Source organism: Talpa europaea (assembly GCF_964194135.1).
Source record: "Talpa europaea genome assembly, chromosome: 13".
Taxonomy (NCBI): Eukaryota; Metazoa; Chordata; class Mammalia; order Eulipotyphla; family Talpidae; genus Talpa; species Talpa europaea.
The window spans coordinates 39,833,964-39,855,425 of NC_140080.1; the positions used below are offsets into that span (position 1 = coordinate 39,833,964).

Genomic DNA, 21,462 nt, shown 5'->3' on the forward strand with positions numbered 1-21,462 from the left:
ATTACTGAGGAATGGAAGAATCAGAGAAGACAGAGGGGGAGATAAAATTCACCTTGTTTTGTAGATTTGACTTTGAAAGTATTTTAATAACTATAAAATGAAATTTAAATACAATCCCCCAAAATGGGGTGTAAAAGAAAACAAATGAATTCAAGTATTTGTCCAGTTTATGATGTAACCACAGGAAATGAACTGTTACAAGTGATTTTCAGATAGTAACATTACTTACATCCCTAGTGGGATGTCCCCCATGGCAAAAAACAAAAAAAAACAAAAAAAACAAAAAAACCCACCAGCAAATATATCTTTAAAAAAAAAAAGATTTATTTTTATTTATGTATGCATACAAGAACTAGAGTGTAGGCCAGAGGTGCAGGTGGTGAGAGGATTCATCAGCGACAGAGTGGGGAGCAGAACAGGCAGATCTACTGAAATACACTGCTGAGAGGAGCAGCTGGTGAGACAGGAGAGGTCTGCTGTACCATATCGGTCAACAACCTGGCTGGGGATCGAACTCCTGCCACAGTGGCTGCTGATAGGGCTGAGACTTTAACCCCTGCACCACCAGGGAGGCCCTGCAAAAATATCTTAAGGTGTTTTCAGAAATGGTATTGTTAGAGATCATGCTAACATTGCTATTCTAGGACTGTGGTAGGATCAAGCAAATAAGTATTTTTGTTGTTGCCATTGAGGATTTTTCAGTGAGGGAAAAGGAGTTACAGGCATAATTTGACAAGATTAAGAATTTCTGTAGTCTTAAATACAAGTTGAAAGTACCATTATGAACTTAGGATGTATGCGTCTTAAATTACACTTGTGCATATATATAGACATTATATCTAAGTCAAATATCTCTCTCTAGTCCTCTCCACTAGAAATATCTAGTAATAATGACAACCTGAATGCAACAAATCCTTCTATCACACAGACACCCTAAAGGGGGGGATGTACAAGATTTTCAGGAGCAACTTTTCACATCAGAAAGTCATAAATGTGTGAAAACTTGCCAAGTACTTGTCAGAATAATACCTAATTCAACTTCATGTTCCCACCGTCCAAAGAAAGGACATCATAATTAAGCATGAGTAAGGATGATAACATCAAACCAAGGAGTTCATTATAATTTTTAAAAATATATTGACTGCTTTTGGCAGATTCTCAGAAACCAGCAAGTCATTTTGTAAAGTGTTAAGGAAAGTCTTACACTACCTTTCCTATATGAACTAAAAAAGTAACTAAAAATATATGGAAGTCAGCTACTTATACTAATACTCATACTAAAAATGCATGGAAGTCAGCTACTCATCATAAAGCCTCTCTTATTAAAAGAAACATAAAGGACCAATGACAGAATTTAAATGTTAAAAACATTAAGGAATGTTTGGATCCGGGCATTCACATGATTGTCCATGTCTTCACCTGGACAAGATAGACTTATTAATTATATACTTCCTCATCAAAGTACACAGCACTTTGAGATAGTTTTGCCTCCTCCCCTCAACAATACAACTTGAATTTGAGCCAGCCCTGAGATATACCCCTCTCCCATTGTCATGAAATGTAGAGAACTGTAGATCACGAAGAAAGATGTGACATGAATACAGTCAGCAAAATTCAGACTGTGGAAATGCGATAGTAAAAATAATTTGGTTCCTTCAACAAAGTATTACTAAGAATAAAAGAAGAGAAGGTCAAGGATCATAGAATTAAAAAAAATTCAAAGGCATATAAAGCAAGGACAATGTGTAGATCTTGTCATAATACATTTACAGCCTCCAAACAGTGCATAAAAGTTCTTTTCAAAATAGGAAAACTTACAGAACAACCAAGGAAATGTGAACATCATGTATTTGATGCCAACTACTAGTCTAGATCATTTTTAGATTAAAAATGGACTCATCTATGTTCCTTTCCTGATGAGATAAGATATGGTAGTTCTATCAGACTAGAAGGGAATATCTCTGTCATGCGAGGCTTTTGAAATATAAATACATAAATAAAATTATTTCTAATCTTAGCATTTAGATAACTGGTTCTCTTATTTTCAGAAAAATGTTATGCATGTAGCAGCTTACATGTCTAATATGTTTGTTTTCCTTTTGTGGTTAAAGATTGTTTTCTTGTTAAATATTTTATTATTTTTACATAGAAGAACTGGGTGTAGGCCAGAGGCATGGAGGGGAAAGGAAGGTGCTATGAGAAGATTTACCAGCGACAGAGTGGGGAGCTGAACAGGCAGATCTACTGAAATACACTGCTGAGGGGAGCAGCGGGCGAGACAGGAAAGGTCTGCTGCACCACATAGGTGGCTCCCTGGCTCAGGATTGAACTCAGGCAGTCTCTGTGGCAGAGCTGAGACTTAACCCTTAGGCCTCCACAGAGGCCCTGTGTATGTCCTTTTCTAACATTATTTCAGGTACATTAAGCTTCCACATAAACATTGTTTCTTCCTCATTTTTCATTATAGAACAGCTCAGAAATTCTTTTTATCTTAGAATTTAGATGTCTCAATTTTTTAAAATCTTTTAAAAAAATTTTTATATATATTTTACAATGTTCTTCATTTTTATACAATGTGTGCTTTATCATCTCTGGTATAGTCCCTGTGGAATTCCCACCACCAATTCACCCGTGTACCATCACCATAGTCCCTTGTGCTCGTCCCACTCCTGTTTTGATCCAACTCCCTCCTACCCCACCCCCACCCCCTGCAGAATGTCTCTGGTTTATAGTTGCCTGTTGAATTTGATTTTTACTTTATTATAATTGCTTTTTTTTCCCCGATCCCTTATTTGGATCCCCTACATTCCTGCTATAAGTGAAACCATTCAGTATTTTTCTTTTTCTTTCTGGCTTATTTCACTGAGCATGATCTCATTTTTCAAAATAGCTGATAATCCATAGCATGAATTACAGTAATTTACTTGGATGCTTCCTTATAGACAGACATGCAGATTGTTTGGATTTTATATGATGTAATGAATATACTTATGAGTACATGTTGGTATAATTTTTCAAGTGAATCCATAATGAATTTCCTAGCAGTGAAATTATAGGCTTATAAACCACATATATCTTTTTTTAAAAAATTTATTTATTTATGTATAAAAGAACTGGGGTATACAGGTCAGAGGTGCAGGGGGGTGAGAGGATTTAGCAGAGACAAAGTGGGGAGCAGAACAGGCAGACTGACTAAATACACTGCTGAGGGGAGCAGCAGGCAAGTCAGGAGAGGTCTGCTATGCCATGTGGGTAGCTCCCTGGCTGGGGATCAAACTGGTGCTGCAGTGGCTGCAGAGAGCTTCATAGATTGTGTCTTAACCCCTTGTGCCACCAGGGAGGCCCATAAACCACGTATATCTTAAAGAGATATTTGGAAGTTGTACTCAAAGGAACTTTCCCATCCTGCCCTTCCTCCACAAATTACAGGAGAGCTCATTATAGTAGCCTCCAGCTTTGATGGAAATGTTCTCACTCTGGTACATGAATGAGTGGAAGTCATATCCGCTTGTTAAGATCGCAAATTCTTTCTCTCACCATTTATAGCAGAGAGAGTTTGGACTGGGTTTCCACTTGGCTCCATTTTATCCAAGCCAGTAACCTCGTAACCATAGGAGACAATTTTTATAAACTGTTGAAATAGGATTTTTGCAAACATTGGAATTTCTATGTTGTCCTAGAAAATTAATAAGGAAAATGAATACTTTTTTTTGTGTGTGTGAAGTTCACACTGGAGACACTTTAGAGAAGCACTACAGAATCGCAGAAGACAAAATATGACAGGCCATTGTTCCAGAGAAAGTTTGTAAAATTCAGATTTGTGCTCAACTAATTGGACAACCTACCTGACCTGCTCTCTGCCCTTTCATCAAGGATCTTTTCTCAAAGCTAAGACTTTGCCTAAACTGTGAAAAGGCTGTTCTGATCACTCCCTGTTCAGCATTTGAAAACAGATTAATTTGTTCTATCACTTTAGTGCACAGGACAACCCTGGCTCTTAAAAATGCTGAAAGCTTAAAAGTTCTGTCAGGGAGACCCTGGCTCAGGATCAGAAATGTCCCACCATTGCTCTGAGACCACCTAGGAGGCATGCAAATGAATCTTGAGGACTGGATTGAAGGGTATTTAAATAATTACCTCACTCGGGCCTCCCCTGGTGGCGCAGGCGCTTTAGCACAGTGCTGTGAAGCTGTCAGCAGCCTCTGCAGCGTCTGGTTCCATCCCAGCCAGCCAGTGAGGGTCCCACATGGGGAGGCAGAGTTCTCCTGTGTCGCCCACTGCTCCCCTCAGCAGTTTATTTCATCCGTCTGCCTGTTCTGTTCCCTGCTCTGTCTCTGGTGAATCCTCTCACCCTCCCGCACATCTGGACTGTACCCTGGTTCTTGTATAAATAAATAAATAAATAAATAAATATTTTAAAAAATAATAATAATTATCTCACTCCCTGGCAGACATTTATTATAAACTGGTTTTTGTCTTGTGAACTTTACTGGTCATTGTGTACACAACCTGGGTGTTGTGTGTGATTTGAGGTGCAGTTCTGGTCCCACAACTTCCTAACAGGTGATTCTTGAGCAAACATTTCACCTCCCTACACCACAATCATCTTTCCTATCTTCAATGTCATCTTTATCACAATTTTGTCATGATGCAGTATATTTTACACATAAAATTTACCTCTTTCAAGTGTGTGGTATAATGGTCTTTATGAGTGGAACAATCATTAGCATAATTCAGTTTTAGGACCTCACATTTAGGGCTTTGACCTGTTGAGTTTTGTGCCGTGTATTGGGTGGAAATTCACCCTTTCAGAGATGGATATCTAATTGCCCCAGCACTCATTAAGCCAATTATCCTTTCCTGGCACATTGTCTGAAATGAATTAAGCATAAAAATTTATTTCTAGGCTCTTAATTCCCTTCCTTTTACCTATCCTTCTGCCCACACCACACAGTCCTCGAGTGTATAGCTTTATAGTGCATTTCAAAGTTGGACAATGAAAGTCCTCTGGTTTTTTCTACTTCAAAATTATTTTGATTATTCTAAATGTTTTACATTTCCTTAAACTTTTTAGGAATTGCTTGTTAATTTAGGTCAAAACAAAAAGTCTGTTGGAAATTTGAGAGGGATTACATTGATTTATCAATCAATGTGGACAGGATTGAGACCTTAACATTATCTGAGTCTTCCAACCCATGCAGGTGTACTGTTCCTCCAAATATTTAGATCTTGCCTCATTTTGTTTGGCAAAATTTTATAATTTTGTGTACCAGTCTTGTACTTCTTTGCTACGTTTATTCCCATGTTATTATTTGTGATACTTTTGTGAATGTAAATGTGTTCTTACTTGAATTTTCAAATTGCTCATTGCATGCATAGAAAAATAGAATTTATTTTTGTATACTGATCTTGTATCCTGCAACCTTGCTGTTGTTTTTAGTTCAGATTGTTTTTGTGGTTCTCTTATGATTTTCTCTATGTACAATCATATTGTCTGTAATTACGTTCCCCTTTCCAATGTGATTTTGTTTTTGTTTTTGTTAGTTATGCAGGTTAGAGTATCTACTGAACAGAAGTGAGAGCAGGTGTTCTTGCCTTGTTTGTGATCTCAGAGGGAAAGCCTTCAATTCCTTCTTTCCCCCACTGTCTCTGATACTTACTGTAGGATTTATCATTGAGGCCCTTAATCAGATTGAGAAAGCTCCCTTCTATCCCAAGTTTTAGAGGTTTTATCATGCATAATCTTCTATTTTGTTAAATGCCTTAGCTGTATCTACTGAGATGATCGTGTTTCATCTTGTATTCCATTAGTATGTTAATTGATTTTCAGGGTATTAATCCTATATGGTCACAGTATATATATTTTTCATATACTGATAGATTTGGTTTGCTCATTTTCCTGAGGATTAATCTTGATGTCTTGATTGGTAAAAATGGGGATAATGACATTATTTATCCATAGCTTTGTAGAACATTAAATGCACTGATACGTATAAAGTACTCAGCATGGTTCTGACACATAGGAAGAGCTCATTAATAGGAAGCATGTTGATTATGATAATAAATAAATATCTTCATGCAATTATCTCATGTAAAGGAATAACTGAATACAACAAATATTTCTTTTTTTTCTAAAGATTTATCTGTCGATGCACACAAGAACTGGGGACACACCAGAGGTGCAGGGGGTGAGAGGATTCACCAGAGACAGAGTGGGGAACAGAACAGGCAGACTGACTGAAATACACTGCTGAGGGGAGCAGTGGGCAAGTCAAGAGAGGTCTGCCGTGCCATGTGGGCTGCTCCCTGGCTAGTCGGGGATCGAACTCATGCTGCAGAATCTGCATATAGCTCCACGGTGCTGTGCCTAACCCCTTGCGCCACCAGTGAGGCTGCATGCAACAAGTATTTCTGCCAATAGCAGAGCAGTATTATATTCATGGTTGTAAGGAGAAAATAGTTATTATGATAGTTAATACTTGCCTTTGTATACTATCTTCCAGCACTATTTTTAAGCACTTTATGTGTGCAAAGTCACTTAGTCATCCCAAAAGTCCTCTGCAGTGTGTACCATTATGTGGGGAATGCTGAAGATTTTGAGAACTTACTCCAGTTACAAAGAGGTTAAGGGAAAGAGCAGGGAATAGAAGCAGCCTGACTCCAGGACCAGTTTCTTTACTGCTACATTGTGTGTCGTGCTTTGTGCTAATTACTTTACAAAAATTATATCTGATTTATGCTTTGCCACATGATACATAAAATTATTCCCAATGTACATATGTCCTCTGAGACCCAGTTTCCTGTAAGGGAAAAAATTCTTTCTCCAAATTCACAGATGACACTAAATCCAGTTCTATCTGAAGCCTATGTCTTCTTCATGTACATTATCTTTAAGTGTGTTTCTCTTTGATGAATCTGCCAATGTTTTTTCCTCCAAAACCAGCAGCCTTTAGATGCCATACTTATTCATTCATTTCCCTTGCTCTGCTCAGTGGGGATATCAGAACTGACAGTGCTCAGGAAGAATCTGAAGGAGGATTTGATGCAATAGCTCTGCGATAGGCAGCTTCCCCTACTGTCATGTTATTTATTTATTTTTTTTTACTGCCACCCACAGAAGATATATATATTTCCTCCTAACACAGTAGCTACACTCAGAGGCCGAGATTACATTCACAGAAACAGAAGTTTGCAAACAATGTTTAGCTTTACAGGTTAATCGCACGTTTTCTATATTATTCAATCTGTTTCTTTAGAAAAAGTGCTTGTCCCAACTAACCAAACTGATTTCAATCCCCATTACTAGTAGTTAGGAGCCCCAATTTGAAAACCACTGCATCTGAAAGTATTTTAGATCTTTTCTGACATTCAGATTCAGATCTGTCTCAAGCCCTCCATGGGGCAGCTCCCCCCTGAGACTTCTTTCAATGTACTTGGTAACCATGCTAGGTTCTAAAAATAGAACCTAGGGAATTTATTTCAGACCTACCCCAAACTTGTGTTTTAGCCTTGCTTCTCTCCTCCATTTGTTCATTTATTAATTTACATTAATTATAGAAAAGTATTAATTTTCTATAGTTTATTTGTAGGGGTAGTGCTTTTTATTTATTTATTTTTACTGAGGAGTCGGGGTGAGTAAATGGCCTGCATCCTGATGGTGTAGTAGAAATGAAAGCAAATAGCTAAGCTTTGGAAACAACCCAAATGCCCAAAAATAGATGACTGGATCAAGAAGATGTGGTACATATATACCATGGAATATTACTCAGCATTCAAAAAAGATAAACACATGCAATTTGCAGCAACATGGATGGCGCTGGAAGGGATCATGCTCAGCGAAATAAGCCAGAAAGAAAAAGAAAAATACCGGATGGTCTCACTCATAGCAGGAATTTAGAAAACTTAAATAAGGGACCAGGAAAATGAATATAAGAAAGTGAAAATCAAAATCAACAAAAAACTATGAACCAGAGACACTTTTTGGGGGGTGGGGGGCGGGAGGGGAAGGATTGGGGTCAGAATGGGGCTTTTGCAATTGTATGGGGGAATATAAAAATAAAATTTATTATTTAAAAAAAAAAAGAAAGCAGTTTATCAAAAGTACATGATTTCAAATTGTAATTGCACTATTTTCAAATGATGATAGATTCTTGGAGTAAGATTACGGGCTTGTAGGTAGCAGAGAGACCTGACTTAACATAGGGTATTAAAAACCTCTCTAGGAAAGATAACACTTTGGCTGAGACTGAAAGATAAATAGTGTGTGGGTGCAGGCTCAGGTGACGCCATGTCAGTTTCCTAAAGCTGGCGAGACATAGCTGGCCGTTGACAAGATGAGTTTGGAAAAGCAAAGGGCAGACTGTGGAAGGTCCCATAGACTGTGGAAAGAGATGAAGGGTTTGCCAAGGCTAGAGAGCATAACTCACATTTTGAAATTACTACTTCTGGATATAGAATGGAGAGGTCCAAGATTATACAGAAAAAGCTGTGGAAACGCAATTGAATGGTATCAGCCAAACTCTAAAGGACAGGCCTCCTCAAGACATGTCACTTTGGCAGGTGAATTATTTCGAGCCAAGGTTAACTGAGGTCCTCTAGACTCATGAGAATCTTTGACTGCCACTTTAACTATTTAAAAGTTAAAAATTGGGTTTGTTAGCCAGAATCAGGAATTTTAGCAGAGATAACATTTCTATCAAAGAAATCTATCTATATAGCAGGGCAGACATCTAATTACAGAGCTTGTGGTCCTCCATACCAGTCATCCTCTCATCATGATAGGAGCCCCTTCCTCTTTCCTTGAAACCCAGGGCCCCTATTCCATTCTTTAGCTCAGGACATATACCTTCATTTGCCCCACTGGCTTTAGAATCTATATCTGCCTAGATTCTCCATACATCTGTAATGAAATTTGTTCTTTTTTTCCTACTAATTGGTCTGATATTGACTTCACTGTTCCACCAGCCCAAAAACCTTAGAGAGGTGGAGAAAATAGCCCCCTTCTCTACCGCTACAACCTGATGGGGTACACTCAGGTGGTGGTCTTCTGTTATTTTCCTGCTCTCTTACTGAGCACAGTTTGCAATGTATTTCACGTACAGTGGGATCAGACATACTAATTTTGGAGCTGTCAACTAAGACCTAAATAAGCCATGATATAGCATATTACAGATGCAATATGAGTCTATGTGATAAATAAGTGAGGTGAAAGGAGGCGCTTCCTCTTTGATTTTTGAAGAAAATCACATGATGATATGAATTTGCATCTTCCAGTTATCACCAAACTCTATTGGGCACCAAACGATATCTTGCAGGATATATAGTTCTAAAAAACAAAATTTTCATCTTCCCTCCTCTGATGCTTTAATATATGCAATAGGGGCACTTCAGATCTGATGTTCTGAAGCAAAAAGATGATTTTTAGCAGCCAAACTTGATTCCTCAATTAAATGTACACTTGTACTAGGCAAGGAAAGCGTGTTGCCTCTTGTCTGCCTCTTCTTTCTTTGATTATTAATCCCTGCATGGCCGAACACTGTTGTTAACTTGCTGTGACTGGCACCTTAATCTGTCTGTTCTCTGAATAAAAATAGCTTCATCCAAGTTTCAAAAAAAAATTGTGTTCATTCATTCAGGGTGAATTTAATAAAACTACTGGTCCCCCTTTGAGTTAAATGTGGCCACAGGAGAGTAGTCCTGTGCCCTGTACCCAGGTTTGGGTACAGGATTTGGGTACCCTGGATTGGGCCAAAGCTTCTCTGCGCTAACCCAGTATGTGAGGCTGTTGCCACTGGCATCTGGATAGCGTTTATAGTCAGCGATCTCTTCTTCCTTTTAGGTACCCATACATATCCCATTTGCCAATGATCCCAAACGACCTTGCTCAGTCTCCTGAGCTGTCATTGCTTCTGTGATTTTATTTTTTTTAATTTATTTTTTTAATTCATATCTTTTTTAAACGATTTATTTATTTATGCATACATGAGCTGAGGTGCAGGCCAGAGATACAGGGGGTGGGGATGGGTAAGAGGATTCACCAGAGACAGAGTGGGGAATAGAACAGGCAGACTGACAAAATATACTGCTGAGGGAAGGATCGGATGAGACAGGAGAGGTCTGCTGTGCCATGTGGGTTGCTCCCTGGGTGGGGATTGAACTTGTGCTACTGTGGCTAAGGACTGCTTCATAGTGCTGCGACTTAACCGCTTGTGCCACTGGGGAGACCCCTTTATTTATATCTTTTACATCATTGTGTAGTCACCATAAAATACCTACCACCAGTTCACCCGTACACTGTCACCATCTCCCCTCTTTTGATCCCTTTTCCTTCCCCTAACTCGCGGAATGTCTCTGATTTATGGTTACCTGTTAATTATTATTATTGTTATTGTTATTGTTATTGTTATTTTTTTCCTGGTCCCTTATTTGGTTCCCCTATAAAAGGGACTTGCTCAGGTCCCCTGAGCTGTGATTAATTCTGCTTCTGTGATTTTAGCTGAGCACAGGGGGCCACAGGTCCAGGCATGATTACACAGGAATTTATTGCTTACTGAAAGACATGCAAAGCACGAGGAATGAAAGTTGTAGTGGTGCCACTGGGGGAATTTGTGAACCAAACAATTCAGGTGCAGGCACCTTTCCTGCTGTTCAGGAAGCCATAGGGTGAGCACGTAAGTCATGGCATGGCAGAGATGAGTCCCTTCTCCAGGAGATAACAGCAGGATGTGTTCTCATAGTGTTACAATGCACACCCCATGTTTCTGTCTAAGTCACCTCCCCAAGGGCTTAATTTCTGATACCTTCTGTGTGCATCAGTCTTCAGCAGTAAACAAAATTGCATTTATTGAACAACTAAACAGGACCGTTCGTCTTCATTAGAATGTCACTATCTCAGATTAATGCTTCAGTGAATTTCTCTTTTTTCTTTGGCTTGCAGGTCCCTCTTTCTCCTTCAACACAATGATCATTATGAAAAGAAAAAAAAAAAACTGTGCTAAGTACAGTTCTCCCATCATTGATTTCCGGCAATTATTTCCTAAGCAAAGAATTTGTCACTAGAAATTGGTTTGCATTCCTGGGCACTGCACATAATTCTTTGATTCAAATAAAGCTTTAAAATGTGATCTCACTGACATTATGTCAAAAGAAACATGTCAAAACAGTGTTGATAGGAAGAGCTATGCTTTGAGGGAAACAAAACAAATGCTAGTTGCAGGAACACACTTTCTGCTACAGGAGGCTCTTTGCAAACAGCAGAGGCCAGTTCTACTCTCCTCTGCCTCATTTCCTCTTCCGTTCCCTCCTTGCTGTACTCCTACTGTGAAGCTTATGTCACATTGTACATCCTGCTTAAAACCCTTCAAAGTCTCTCCATGTCTACTTTCTTAGACCAAGCACCTACCATGGGACTGGCCCTCTGCCTTCTGCAGCTCAAGCTTCCTCATCGTGCAGTTGTGACTGCAAATTCTTTTTTTAAAAGATTTATTTATGCATATAAGAACTGGGGTACAGGCCAGAGGTGTGGGGGGTGAGAGGATACACCAGAGACAGAGTGGGGAACAGAACAGGCAGACTGACTGCAATATACTGCTGAGGGGAGCAGAGGGTGAGCCAGGAGAGGTCTGCTGTGCCATGTGGGTAGCTCCCTGGCAGGCCACGGATCAAACTCATGCTGCAGAGGCTGCAGACAGCTTCACAGTGCTGTGCTTAACCCTTTGCACCACCAGGGAGATCCCTGTGACTGCAAATTCTAATGATTTTCCTTTCCCACCCACATAGTGTTCTTCCCCAGGACTGAGTTTAGTGCATGCTATTTTTTCTCTCTGAAATCTTTCTTTTGAATCAGGAGAATTCTTTAGTACTACCATTTATTTGGTGCATGAGCTTGTGGCAATTACTTAAACTTTGTTGGACTTCACTTTCCTCCTTTCTGAAAAAGAATAATCATTGTGGTATCCTGGGTGCTAATGGACGTAGTAGTGTCATGCAGACTAACAGAGCCTGCCCGGGGAATCACTCAGAGATATCATCCTTTAAAATTAACCAGGGTTTTACCTCTGTGACAGCTTTTCCTTACCTCTCCATCCCAAGGATGGGGGCAATTATCCTTGCACTGTGCGCTTGCTTCTGTTACCTCTAAGTGTGGTTATGAGGTGATCATTAATGACACATGAGCAGGTGTAGTGATTCCCTGGGCTATAGGACTTTTCTTAGACAGTAGCAGATGTGTGTGCTTACTGTGAGCCAGGCATGACATCAAATAGACTTGTCTCATTTATTCATTTCTATGATCAAATATGGTAGATATTCTTAGTCTTTCTATTTTACATGTGTGCAAATTGAGGCCCTCAGGTCCTAGAGCTAGTGACAGACCCTCTATCTATTCCCCAAGCCTGAACTCTTAGCTCCGGAAGCTGCTCTGATCTGCAAGTCTCATGGGCTGGGGCACTCTTTTGTGTGTCAATGCATAGGACACATTTCTTCCACTGATTCTGCTCCAGGTACTCCTTCCAAGACGAGGAAGACATGTTCATGGTGGTAGACCTCCTGCTGGGCGGAGATCTGCGCTATCACCTGCAGCAGAACGTGCGCTTCCAGGAAGGCACGGTGAAGCTCTTCATCTGCGAGCTGGCCCTGGCCCTGGACTACCTGCAGAGCCAGCGTATCGTCCACAGGTGAGTCAAGTGCAACGGGATGGCCATGGGCTGGGCGCACAGGAGACAATTCTCAGCCTGCTATGTTGAATGGGTCTTTGTTTCCTTGTTGAAAAGGACACTTAATGCTCATTTAATTCCTGCTACAGTTCCTTGACTTACATTTTCTATTTCCATTTTGCAGATTAAGAAAAAAAAAAATCACCCTGAGCTCTGTAAGCTTAATTTATCCATGGATCCATTTCCTAAACAGCAAGACAAGAATCAGTGAATATTGGTGCTCTTATAACCAAGGGTAGACAAAGAGGGGAAAGGTGACATATAGGAACTTAGCTAAATGTTGGGTAATGGAAACAGAAATGGAGGAAGCATACAGTAGAAAGAAATACAATGGGAAAGAAGAAAAGCCTTTGGGGAGAAAATGTGAGTCTTAGTATCTGTCTGTCATCCACTGTAGCATGAGCCCCTGGTGTGTGCTGCAAACCCAAGGCCGCGAAGCAACGCCCCTTCACTTGGGGCCCCTGTGCCAACTAAAAGCAGACAATAGAGACAAAAGAACAATATTCAACATTGGTAAGGGGAGAGGGAGTTTTAAGGATGTTTTCCTATCTAGACTTCTACTTGATCTCTACCAGAAAAATTCATGCTGGATTTGATTGAGCCTAAGATAACAAAACATCCTTCCATTCCTTAGAAGATTGGATTGCAATACACAACCTGTGATAAGTGAGCAGGACAGGTATGGTTAGACCATCATCAACTACAAGAAAACTGTGATTTGGGGGCGTTAAATAATCATTCAGATTATTTATAAGAATTTTGAATCTAATCACTAATCAAAGTGGTTACTGTTTTCTGAAGTCTTACTAAATGCCAAGCACTTTCATGTGTTATTAAACTCTGAGCCTCAGAAGGATGCCACATTTCACTCCAGTTTCCTCCCATTATACAGATAAGGAAACTGTGGCTTGAAGACCTGCCAAGGAAAACCCGGTAATAAATGGCATCAGCAGGACTCAAACCTAGATCAGTCTGATCCCAAAATCAAACCCCTATTATACCAACTTGTACTAATGACACACATGACATACATGCATTCGTTGATTACACATCATTAAATGAATAGTGAACACATGTGATGGCCACTACTGCCTCTAATCCTTGAGGTATTTTCTCTGATTTTAACAATTATGTCTCCTTTAATAAATAAAATATTTGACTACCACTAATTGATATTTTTCCGGAATAGGTAAGTGCAGAGCCTATGGATAAATATATAACACTGCAATTTGTAGATTGTAATGGACCGGCACCTTTTTTATGGGGGAAGGAGGTGGGAAGAGGGCTGCTTGACCTCATGTGCTTAGACTGTTATTTAATTTCCTGTCTTTGGAAGGGCCTGTTTGTGTTGGAAATGTGATCTTTAGGCAACAGATAAATGGAAAGCAAACCATGTCTGTGATTCACACACCTAGTGTTTTGTTTGAAAATGGAAATCCTGTTCACAAGCAACACTCTCGCTTACTGGCTTTCTGGACCCTTCAGTTTGAGGAGAAACTTGTCCATGTGTGGTCCAAGGTGTCCCTCTGAGCTTCATGCTCACCCACCTCCCCAGCTTGTTTTAGCTGCTGACATCTCAGAAAGGAGACAGTGCTATAGACGCCACATGCCAATACCATCACCTTTCAAATATTTCTTTTTTCCCTGTTGGAAGTTGGGTTCTGTCACTTCTTTCTCTGAACCACATTTTCTCCTCATCATGAGTCAAGAAGTCCTAACCATTTTTGCCATGCACTTAGAAGTGTTTCAAGAGGAAATCATGACGAAAAACTAATGTGATGTAGTTTGCACTCTCCAGGAGCTTCCTCAGCCCAAATCTAATTTCCCTGTGCTGTCTCCCTCACTGTGGCTCCCAACATTGCATAGCCACCTACTTAGAAACTAAAGAATAACTTTCTGCTTCTTACCTTATGCACTCATTGTTAGAATTTTGTGCCCATTTTCAGAAGGGCCTTTTGCACTGAAATGTCTCAGCAGGCAAATGGATGGAAGGTAAACTTAGTGACATGCTGAGTCTGTGTTAAGATCATGTTAAAAACCAACTCAGATATTTCTGTTGCCTCCTGCCCTGCCCACCTCCCATGTGTGACAGCATCTTGTACCCTCCAGAATGGTGGTGACATTGTTGGCATGTCACCATTGAATATCCATTCCAAGAAGGTTGCAAACTCCATGTCCTCAGGCCATGTTGTTTTGCTCTTTCTTGCACAAGCAATGTGCAGCAAAAACAGAAAGAGCTGAGCACTGCCTCCACCACAGGGATGGCTGGGACTAGCATCCAGACTTAATAATAGCAAAAACAAAACTAAAATATAGAAAATGAGAGCCAAAAATTACAGAACTACACTGGTCTTCATATTGAGTAACCACATAATTTATCAGCCACACCAGGGTACTCCTGAGCATTAAAGGAGTCACTATTAAAAATTATGCCATTTAAAAACACTATTACAAAAACAGGCAAAACTCTATGTTCTAGAAAAATCAGAACATATATCAGTATCACTAAGACTTTCAAAAAATAATGACCAAATGCAGACATTCTTTGAAGATATTGTAGGTTCAGCTCCGAGCATCACAATTAAGTTAATGTTGACATAAAATGAGTCACGTGAATTTTTGCTTTCCCAAGATATGTAAGAGCTACGTTTGTTCTATACGGTCATCTACTAAATGTGCAATAACATTATCATGAATAAAACAAAGCACATAACTTGCTTTAAAAATAATTCATTGCAAAAAATTGCTCACCATCATCTGAGCCTTCAGCAAGTCATCATCTTCTTGCTGGTGGAGCCTTTTGTGAAAAATGCAACATCTGCAAAATCAATAAAACAAGGTGTACCTGTAGATATCTTAATTGTGAGAACCCTCTAACCACCACGACTTTCTGCCTTCAGAGTACCTAAAATCAATTTGAAATGATATCAAATGACTTGATAATCATGTAGGTGGTAAAAAAAGAAAAAAAGCAGTGTCCCTTGGTCTAAAGCACTTAAGAAATAATAATGGCACTAAGACAGTGGCTCACAGGCAGAGTTAAAGCGTGAAGAATGATACAAAAGTACACGGGCTTCTGAGAACTGTCGTTCTTTTTAAAAAAACCTCTTTCTTCAAAAGAACCAGCAAAATTCATGCTGAATTTGATTGAGCCTAAGACAACATAACAAAACAGTTCAGTTCCTTAGAAGATTGGATTGCAAGACACAACCGAGTTCCAAGATATTCAAGTGTGAATGGAAAAAAGCATTCCATTCCAGATCCCCTAGAAAAGGAAAGCCCATCTGCATAAAGCTGCAGCTATAAGATATGTGACATCCTAATTTAGAGTGAAAACTACATGTCACCCAGCCATGGTAGCAAATTCAGAATCATTCAGACCGAGTGAGTGTGGAGCAATGACAGTGGCAGAGGCTATTTTGAGGGCTCTCTGGGCACCAGGCACTCAGCTGAGTACTTCCAGGGAATCATTTCACTTCTCATCTTCCCACAACCCTGGGAGACTGATGGCATTATTGTCCCCATTTTATGAAACTAGTTCAGAAAGATTAAGTTGCCCCAGGTTGTGTGACTAATAAGGAGCGAAGAATCTCTTGGAGGAAATGCAGTGCTCTCAGCCATCCCCCCACCAATGGTCACAGAGCCCTAGCTCCTGAGGAAGTCATGGCCAATGTAAGGGAGGGCCACCTGCCTTCAGGCACCCAGAGGCTGGCTACCAGTGAGAGGGTGATACACGTGCAACCAGCAGACAAGAGAAAACTTGAAACTATAGGCTAAATTGTGAGAAGGACTGAGTACCTCAGAGGAGATGATTTTGGGTAATAAAACCAAGTTTTGAGAGCTCAGAGGGCTTTTTGAAAAAAGAATTATTTTATTTATGCATCCAAGAACTGGGGTATAGGCCAGAAGTGTGGGGTGGGAAGTGAGAGGATTCACCAGAGAGAGAGTGGGGAGCATAACAGGTGAATGTACTGAAATACACTGCTGAAGGGAGGCACTGGCAAGACAAGAGAGGTCTGCTGCACCATGTGGGTAGCTCCTTGGCCCGGGATGTGCTGCAGTGGCTGGTGATAGCTTGGATAGCTTCATTGTGCTGAGACTTAACCCCTCATGCTACCAGGGAGGCCCTCAGAGGGTTTTAAAAGGACTTTAATAGTCAAAGAAGAAAAGAGCTTCCAGTCCATGGTGGGGAGGGTGCTAAATGAGTGGTTGTGCATAGAATGGGCTCCATTTTTAATTTTTGTTTTCCCTGACTTTGTTGTCAACGATGTCTAGTTTAATTATATATTTTTTGAACATTACAACTCAAAGTGAGAAATAAATGGGGTAGTGCTTTTTTGTATGTGATTTTTTTTTTATCCATGGACTTAAATTTTATTTTTGCATTTTTCTAAATGTGTGGACTAGGCAGCTAATTTTCCTTGCTTTCAGAATCTTTCCGTTCTAGAGTTGTGAAAAATACAGAGCTGCATAATAACCCTTAGTTTTTAATTATACTATTAGATAACTTTCTTGTTAGTCAAGAGGTCAAATGTTCTGTGTGTACAACTTAAAAATCAGCTTTTGTTTCCAAATAATGGCCAGTTCCTAGATCAAGACTGTTTTACTTACTTTAAATCAGTGGATGATGATTTGTTTGTAAATATGGGCAAAGTGCTTATTTGAAATTATTAAAAATACAAGGAACACAAAATTTGGTACAAGTCTTTCTATGGAGCTAATACTCGCCAGTGAATAATGATGGAAAGTAATTATTACACTCCAAAGCAAATTTGTATTCACTCCCTTGTCACATGTTAAGAAGACTCTATTTAATGAGGTGAATTGTATGCGACAGTTAAATAATAAGTCATCTTAGATCAAAATACCATTGAAGTGGTTGTTTGCTTTCCCTTCTTTCTAAGAATTCTATCACTCTAATCAAGTTATAGTCCAGTGCTTTGTAAATCCCTATAGAAATGAGATTAAAAATCTAATGAGGCAATTAGTGTAAATAATTACAGTACAACAGAGAGTTTAAAATTTTCATCTCCAATTGAGTACAGAAATGTCGAAAGAATAAAAGAAAATTTATGGTTGTCAAGAAAGGATATTTTTATTCATCATCTTTGCCTTCTTTGCTCAAACTTAGAACCAACAAGTGACTAAAGGACCTAGTATTTAGTCTTCACACATTCACTCATGTACTGAAGTAGCAAGACATTTCTATATTCTTCTCGAAATCAGAATCTTGATGGTAAAGAAAAAAAACAAAGAACAATAGAGCCATCATAAATATTCAAAAACTATTTCTTGAACACCTGTGTTTTCAGTGCCAGTTTCCAGTGGTGAAAGGACAATTTCCTTGTCATTCAGAGTTGATAATATCACAGCACAGAGGTGGTCCAGTAGACAATTCAACCCTCATATCAGAAACATGTTTAAATCGTGGGGCATGTATTACAACAAAATTCAGCAGCTATGTGTGTATCTTGAGCTGCTATCTGCACACACTTGCAGATTCATGCACACACACACATCACTCACACTCAAGTGCATCTTCACAATGGTCACAGTCTCTAATTGTGGTCATTGGATCATAATATTCTTTTTTTTTAATTTATTTTTTAAATTTTCTTACATGGTTACAGTCCCCATATCACCCATGAACCATCACCATATTCCCTTGCTTTATACCTCAAATCTATGGTCAGCTTGCCACTATTGTCTTTTTCTTGACCCTTTGTTTGGTTTCTCTATATATTCCGTATATGAGTGAGACCATCCAGTATTTCTTTTTCCTTCTGACTTATTTCAGCTAGCATAATCCCTTCCAGCTCTACCCATGTTGCCACAAATGGCATGAGTTTGTCTTTTTTTGATTACTGAGTAATATTCCAGTGTATATATATATATATATATATATATATATATATATATATATATATGTATATATACCAAAACTTTTGATCCATTTGTCTGTTTGGGGGCATTTGTGTTGTTTCCATATCTTGGCTATTGTAAACAGTGCTGCAATAAACATAGGAGTGGATCACAATATTCTTTATTAAAGATTGTCTTTCCCTCCTCAACTAAAGCCTGAATGGGTGGAGACCACATCTCACTCATATTCTGATCCCTAGAGCATGAATCTAATCCAGGGTGGTTGCTGAATAAATTAATAACAGAACAAATGAATGAGGACAATAAATACATAGGATTCATGGCAGCTTTTTTCTTCAAATTAAGCAAGGAAAGCAAGACTCTAGAGTGAATCTACCCCCAAGTCAAAACATATATCATTGAATAACAACCTAACACATTGTTAAACATGACACAGTCACAGGAGAGACATCCAGCACTTTGCCATATAATGTTTTTTGGAAGCAAGCCATACAACCAGCCCACCCTCAGGGGCTGAGGATTAAACACCAGGAGTCACCATAATGTCTGTCCCTCACATTTCCTCCAAGAGGTTACAGTATGGTATACTCTGACTCCAATTTCCGTTCTGACTTGAAACATAACCCCAACTTTCCAATCAAGAAAGAAGGGAGGTGGCCTTAACAAACGATCAGGGATGTCTCCTTCATACTCAAGAGTCTAGGGTGATTTCCTTTACCTTGGTGGAATGCTCTTCAAAGTAAGATCTAGCTCTTTCTCCATTCTCTTCCCAAGAAAGTGGCATCACGCAGTGAACTGTTTAAAGGGCACATGCCAGTGAAATCTGATCAGCACATTTACTAATCAAGATCTTGTTTAAAATTCAGTTGTGAAGGAAAAATATTTTTATTTTAATGAAGGTGCTTAGTTCATTGCAGGCAGAGATCTTTGGGGATGAGTTGGCCTTCTTGCTCTGATTCACTAACACAGTAGGATCTTGGAAGTCATGTTATATTTGCCTGAGATGATAATTCATAAGAAAAATAAGACCTTTCTGCAGCTTATCATTTGAGTCTATGGAGTCCATGATCCTTAAGTGACAGGTCAGCTCCTAATGAGTGAACTTCCCGACAGTCACAGCCAAGTTTTCTGAAGTCTGAGGAGTGAGTCATCTGGGGAGATGCCTCCCTAGTTCCTGAAGGTGTTTACTCCTACTGCTCATCAGCATATTTTAACTATTTAATTTAGGGCATGACATACATCCACCATTTTCTTAAAGATTAAGAACTATCATTTATTATGCACTTTTCAGACACAGGTACTGTGCTCATAGCATTTTGCATGCTTTGTCTAGCGTAGAGTCAACTCCATAACAACAGGGCTAAGTCACTAGCCCCACCTCAGATATAGGCCTATTTGATTCAAAGACTCCGCTCTAAATGTAGGTTTGTTTAGTTTCACTCTTATGAAAATAGACATCCTTAAGATCAGATGAGATACCTGCGTTGTGTCAACTCAATAGAAACACCAGTAGTTTAAATGTACAATTTACTTGGTATGATATGGGTTGTGTCTCCCACAAAGAGATATACTGGAATTCTAACCCCCAGTGTCTCAGAATGGAGCTTGTTTAAAATCAGGTTTTAACAGAGGACATCAAGTGAAACTAAGTCATTTGAATGGGGACCAAACCCAGTATGACTGATGTCCTTATCAAAGGTGGCCAAAGATGGCCTGTGGCCCAGCAGAAGCCAGGAAGGGCCACAGAAGCATCCTCATCTGCCCCCTCAGCAAGCCTGGGCCTGCTGACACCCTGATGTTGAACCTCTAGCCTCCAGAATTGTCAGCCAATACTCCTCTGGGTTTCTTTGTGGTACTTTGCTATGGAAGCCCCAGCATATTCACCCAATAGGCTTTTACAGTTTTGTTATCTCCTGTGACCTCAATCCCACTTATTTAGCAGATACTACTTAGAGCAGCTTCTGTTTTCACTCCTGGTCAGCTACTTCCAATATATTATGGGATGGAAGAGCAGATAATGAAACTTCTTAGAATTGTTCAGAAAATAATAGCAACCCAAGAGAACATGCAATAAGGGAAGTCCATTGACTTTAGGATATGGTAATCTACTTTATGTCATCCAGAGACTATCTTTGCTGACCTTCGTATTTCAGATTTAGTGAGATATATCACCTACCGGTGGCTTTGTTATAGTGGGTGTTGCATCCAAGGTATTTTTTTTTTTTTGCTTATAAATATTTGTAGGGAAATTCAATCTTTTCCAGTTTATCAGACCAGCACATCCAGTATGAGAAATTAAAGTATAAAATATATATATTTTATATATATATTAATATTATGTCATGTGTGTTCTACTTGAGGCTGACTTGCCCCCTCAGTGTATTGATAATAGTTTCTCTTTATTGCAGTAAGATAAATGATTTTGGCTTCAGGCTTCCCTTTTCTCTAGCATGGTTAAGAACACACCTCCCACTCCTTTTTGTTTTGGTAAATCCTCTCTTCGGTAGATCACAAGCCCTAACAAGCATTCTCTTTCCCTAACTCCCATGGCGGAAGGGCCACCTGAACCTCAAAAACAAAACGGCAGTGCAGTAATGAAGGCATTAGGTTGACATGATCTATTCAGCATCTGCTTGCCAGCTACCGAATAATGAATGAGCATGAATTACACATTGTGAAAACAGGAGAATCTGCCTTCTTTGCATTATGCATCAGGAGTTTTGGAAGGAGCTTTGAAACTGCATCTTATACAAGGACACCCACTGGTGAACATCCATGTGAAAAAGGCAAAGAGCTGCCTGTTTACAGGTTAACATTCAACTAGCTGAGCTTTTCATAATTTCCATAAGATTAAGAGTTTCGTTAA

At 39.4% G+C, this 21,462-nt stretch overlaps 1 protein-coding gene across 1 annotated transcript in view; it reads left to right on the forward strand.

The window, feature by feature from the left end:
* Positions 1 to 21,462, forward strand: part of STK32A (serine/threonine kinase 32A) — a gene marked incomplete at its 3' end in the record, with an annotated part of 112,062 nt that overhangs the window by 33,284 nt on the left and 57,316 nt on the right. The window contains exon 4 of the mRNA XM_084252296.1: positions 12,501 to 12,674. Coding sequence (XP_084108422.1) covers positions 12,501 to 12,674 — 174 coding nt within the window. The remainder of the gene's footprint in view (positions 1 to 12,500; positions 12,675 to 21,462) is intronic.